The sequence below is a fragment of the Sphaeroforma arctica genome (assembly GCF_001186125.1).
Source record: "Sphaeroforma arctica JP610 unplaced genomic scaffold supercont1.50, whole genome shotgun sequence".
NCBI classification, from domain to species: Eukaryota; class Ichthyosporea; order Ichthyophonida; genus Sphaeroforma; species Sphaeroforma arctica.
In genome coordinates, this window is record NW_014040508.1 from 73383 (window position 1) to 79068 (window position 5686).

General features: G+C 45.7%; 1 protein-coding gene across 1 annotated transcript; it reads left to right on the forward strand.

The window, feature by feature from the left end:
- Positions 1-445: 445 nt before the first annotated feature.
- SARC_01289 (hypothetical protein) lies at positions 446-5095 on the forward strand (the record flags this gene model as incomplete). Its single annotated transcript, XM_014304993.1, has 6 exons — positions 446-699; positions 1401-1586; positions 1803-2076; positions 2555-2708; positions 3913-4221; positions 4941-5095. The coding sequence occupies 6 exons, from the start codon at positions 446-448 to the stop codon at positions 5093-5095; spliced, it is 1332 nt and encodes a 443-aa protein (XP_014160468.1).
- Positions 5096-5686: the final 591 nt, after the last annotated feature.

The following is a 5686-nucleotide window of genomic DNA, read 5'->3' on the forward strand; positions in this document are numbered from 1 at the left end:
GTATTATATGTATATATATATATATATATTCTTTTGTTTCTCTCGGCATGTGTGTTTCTGTGCGCATGGTAGTCGAAGTAGCTGGGTACTTCGGTGACTATATTCTTCTGTATTGTAACGGCTTTGTGTAGATGTGTGTGTGGCGTCATTCCTAGTTCTTTGTAGAGCACGAAAGAGACTCCAATCAAAAATCAAAAATCTCTATTTTTGAGAATATGCAGCAACCTTATTTGCGAATGATAGCTGATGTTGCTTGTTAGTGTTACACAAACCCCCTCTGGGGCGCACGAGTATACGTCCCGCCAGTAATTCACTGGTGATATTGAATTTTTTCTATCAGCTGCTATATGCATTCGCCCTGTTGTCCGGCTCTTCGGGTGACGGATCATCCGGTTGTCCGATGGGGGCATATCTGGCTATACTCCCACCGTCTTTCTATAAATAGATGTCTGATGATTGTTTCAAATTGTATCCCTATCAGAAGCCAGCGCCGGTCGAGGTCGAGGCGATTGCCGAAACCAAAGCCCCGACACCCGCGAAGGAAACGTCAGAGCAGAAGAGCCCCAAAGCGTCTACCCGGTCCGCGGATACAGGTCTTAAGCACACATATACAGGCTCGCAAGTGACCTCCGATGCACCACCACGGAGAGCTAACTCTGGTCTCAAACACACGTATACGGGCTCGCAAGTGAACTGGAGGTATGGGTACCTGTATGTATAGAGTTCTGTGTGTGTTCGACTGGTGGGGGGGGGGGTAGAAGCTGGCCCATCCAATGCTTTGGAGATGGAGATGGAACATATTTGCGATTTTATAGCATTTAACACGAAGGTGGTTTTGAATGCACACAATTGGTGTGAAGCAGCTTATAGGCTTTTGTATTTGGTGATACGGCTGCGCGATATGAATCATGTTTATAAAACGTACAACTTCGCACGTGCATATGTTGAGGTACGAGTACTCATTTATTGGACCATCTTCTCCCGCTTGCAGACTCACGTAGTCTATTGTTAGTACATAAATGCTCGAAATGTTCTCATACATATATGTATATATATTATATATATATATAGTACGTGTGTATATATATATATATATATATATATATATATATACTATATATATATATATATATATATATATATATTTGTATGTATGTATATATGTATATATATATATTGTGATATATATTGTGATATATATTATGATATATTGTGATATATATATAGGTCTATGGACTCGACTTGGTACCTTTCTCTCTGGTCCTAACACCTGCCAATACGAGACGCACGCCGACAGCTTTCTGACTACCATGCGTATCCACGACACACTATCCAGTCTAAACCTTATACCCCTGTCATATGTATCTATCACACAATGCCACGCTTTCTTTTTCTCTCAGTGGTGACGGTGATAGCGCTAAAGCCCTGGCATCGAAGTCTTCCTCTTCCTCCAGGAGCACCAGTGCTACGTATAGCAGGCCTCCCTCGGTAGGCAGAACCGCAACCAGAGGTAACGAAGCCAGAGACAGAGCAGAAGAGGAGGCACGGGAGAAGATTGAAGCCGTCAGGGCGGAGCGAATGGCACGGTATGTGGGTGGGATGGTTGTGGGTACTTGTGTGTGTGTATAAGGCATAGTCCATGCGGACGGGAATAGAGAGGCTTACTTGTAGGCACAACGAAGTCCGTGACAGAGCGAAAAACAAGGCACGTGAGAAGAACGACAGTACCAATTATCCCGTTACTGCATAGATGTGTATTCGTACGTCTAGCTCATACTTCCCTGCTACTACTATGACTTCAGAGAGAAAGAAGAGCAAGCACGCGCACAAGCGGAACTGCTACAGCGCGCCGAGGTCGAAGCCAAAGACCGCGAGGCCACCGAAAGGCGCGTCCGAGAGAAGCTCGAACGGGACACCAAGGAGAAACAGGACAGGGTAGCCCGAGAAAACGAGGACCGGATGCACCAAGACGCGGAACGGAAGGCGCGGGAAGCGGAGGAAGCGAGAGAGTTAGACAGGCAGGAGAAGGAAGAACGTGAACGAGAGATGCACGAGCAGACGGCCAGGGAAGAAGCGGTATGTGTGTATGAGTGCTGGCGATGTACTTACTTACTGTGGGGGTGGGGGGTGGTCGGGGGGGTTGTGGGTGTCTTCGTTGTAGTGAGTGTACTACAGGAGGTTAGGGAATGAGCGGTATGTGTGTAATGGGGTAGCGATGTGAATACTATGTAAGGGTGTGTGGAGGGGTGGTGGGGTTTGTAGGTGTCTACGGTGTAGTAAGTTTGCTTACAACTAATGGTTGGTTTAGACAAGGCTTGTTGGGGTATTTTGTTCGTGTGACTGACTTGCACACGTGTATATAACTGGTACACTTTAGTCTGTTCTCGTACGTGTACTGGTAACAGATATACCTCGTTTCACGTTTTTAAGTCTATATATAGCTATTTTAACTCACTTCTATACGGTACCAGTTCTACTTCACATCTATACACACACTATATCCATTCATAAAATACACATAAACAAACCATTACACATCACACATGCATCACAGGCGAGGGCCCTCGAGGAACAAGCCGCACACGAACAAGCACAGAACGAACAGAGAGAGAGGGAACGTGCAGAGGCCGAGGCACTTGAGGCTGAGCGTGAACGGGAAGTGCAAAGGCAGCAAAACGAGCTACGTGCACGTGAGCGTGCACAGGCAGGTATGCTTGGAAAGTGTGTGTGTGTGTGTGTGTGTGATACAGTGAGGAGTGATATTGGTGCAGTGGGGGTGGTATGTTGTACAGTGGAACGAAGTAGAGTTGTGTGAAGGGGACGGTACGAGTGCTGGTGGGTATGAGCGATGTACCTGCATATTGGTCTATTTTCCTGTGTGTGAGTGGGATACAGCTATGTTTGTTAGTGTAGATTGGACTATGCAGAGTGTAAAGACGGGAAGCAGTGCTTCGCGCACGATACCGTACGAATAATGGTGGGCTCGCAATGTGTGTTTGCATATTTGTCTGTTTCTAATACATGTTTACATACTTGTGTGCTTCTGATATATATATATATATATATATATGTGTGTATATATGAATATATGTATATATGTATATATATATATGTGTGTGTGTGTGTGTGTGTGTGTGTGTGTGTGTGTGTGTGTGGTGTGTGTGTGTGTGTGTGTGTGTGTTTGTCTCTTTCTATTATATATTTCCAAATTTGTCTGTCTATATTATATCTGTCTGTTTCTGTATGTAAGCGGGATACAGTATTGCAGTTAGTGCCGAGTGAAAGGGCAAATGCAGATGTGTTGGTGTGTGGTGGCCTTATAGTTCTTCATCTACAGTCTCTAAACTATCGGTCTATTGATCAACTGAGTGTGTATGGTTTATGTACTTCTCGCTCTTTGAGTACTGATGCAAGTGAAGTATATTTATGCACTCATCGTCTCTGAGCTTACTACCTCCATAGTTACCAGTACATCTACCTGTCAATCAATCTGAGTACATCACACACCTCATAGTTCTGCAACTATAGTATCTTACTGAACCACCGCGTGCTGTTTTGTTACCAAGAAACGGGATCGGGCCGACGAAGCCTGCAGGATCATACATTTTATATTTATGTATCCATAGACATCCATCGTCTTTACACCATATATCTATTGATCAACTGCGTGTTGTATTGGTATAGACGAACGAGGACGGGACGAAGAAAGGATCATACACATTATACTTCTGCATATATAGACATCCGTAGTCTCTGACCCATATATCTATTGATCAACTGCGTGTTGTATCGGTATAGACGAACGAGGACGGGACGAAGAAAGGATCATACACATTATACTTCTGCATATATAAACATCCATAGTCTCTAACCCATATATACATTGATCAACTGCGTGCTGTATCGGTATAGAGGAACAGGAACGGGAACGGGCCGAAGCAGCCCGTCTGCAAGAGTTGGCCCAACAAGATGCCGAGCGCAAGGCACGCGAAGAGGAAGAGCGGGAACAGAGGTCACGTGACGAGGCACAAAGGGTTGCTGAACAGCTACAACGTGACCAAGAAGCACACGCGCGAGACGAGGAGATGCGCAAGTTAGCGGAGCAGGAAAGCAAGGAGAGGGACGAGATGGCGGCCATTGCGGCGGTGGAGGCTGAGCAGAGGAGTGCTGAGGTGAAGCAGGCGGTGGACGAAGGAGAAGGGGACGCGGACAAGGAGCTGGGTATGTGTGTTATGGCTGTAGTGTGTGTGTATGCCACCGTGGATGTGTGTGTGCATATGTGTGTATGTATGCGTGGGTGTGGGTGTGTATGTAAATTGTGGCTTTGATGTGTATGTAATTGTAGATGTGTATGCGCATGTGTGTACATGTATGTGTTGGTAGTGCCTGGGATGCTACAGAGCAGAGAAATGCTGAGGTGACGCAAGCGGAGGAGGATGGATGTATATGCCTGTGTGTTGTATGTATATATGTCTGTGTGTTGTATGTATATATGTCTGTGTGTTGTATATATATATGCCTGTGTGTTGTATGTATATATGTCTGTGTCAACCATCGATATGTTTGCTCATGTGTCCATGTATACACGATGTTAGTTTTTAGTTTATGGGTAGAGGTTAATCAGAGAAGTGTGGAGGCGAAGCAGAATACAATATGCATCAATCACGGCTTGAAACATCGTTCTTATTCGCGGAGTATGGCTACTGTTCAATAGCCCAGTACGACTACACAGCAACCGATGAGACGGGTATCGTTCATGGAACACGATCGCATAGGCACCCGAACACACTCACGCGCCAATTGAACCGTCGTTCCCAACAGTTGTCGTTTAATGAGCTCGACTGCATCTATCACAGGGACGTTGTATTACACTGCTCACACAGGCCTTGACTTTCAATACACTCATACTCACTCATGTCTTGAAACGTCGTTCCCACTAGAGGAGTATGGCTACTATGCGATAGCCCAGTACGACTACACAGCAACCGATGAGACGGAGATATCGTTTAATGAACACGATTACATCTACCACATAGAGGCGGTTGATGAAGGCTGGTGGACCGGCATGGATCAAGAAGGGAACCTTGGAATGTAAGTTTGTTCTGAGTTCTGGTTGCAATGTGTGTATGTGTGTATGTATGTGTGTATGTGTGAGAGATGGAATGTATGCAAGGACATATAAGCTTGTGTATGCATATTTGCTTAGGTGGGTGTGGTTGAATGTGTACAAATACATATAGGAGTGCGTAAGCATACATGTGCGAGTGGATGTGTGTGTATACAGTATGTTGTCCGAGTCAAGGAGGAACAAACGCACAGGCGGCAGTACAGAGAGACTGTGGTATTGTGTGATCTATTCGAAATCGCATCTGAGTTGATCAGGAAACAGTGGCATGCACGTTGTAGTGACAGCACACCATCATATATCATGTGCTCGTATGTACGCTATGAAACATGACCCGAACCTTGGAATTGCGAATCGAGGCACGGGGTCAGCCGTACAAGGCACAGCCCACACAGAACAAGCACCAGAGGCGGGTGGTGACTGGTGGGTCTGCCTTGGCTGCTTCGCATTGCTTCGCATAGGCTCGTGTAATGTATCGGTTGAGTGGCGGTTGTGTATAGTTTCTCGAGTATGCGTGTGCTCGCCAATCGAGTCAGCGCGTGTGTGAGCGAGAGGATCAAG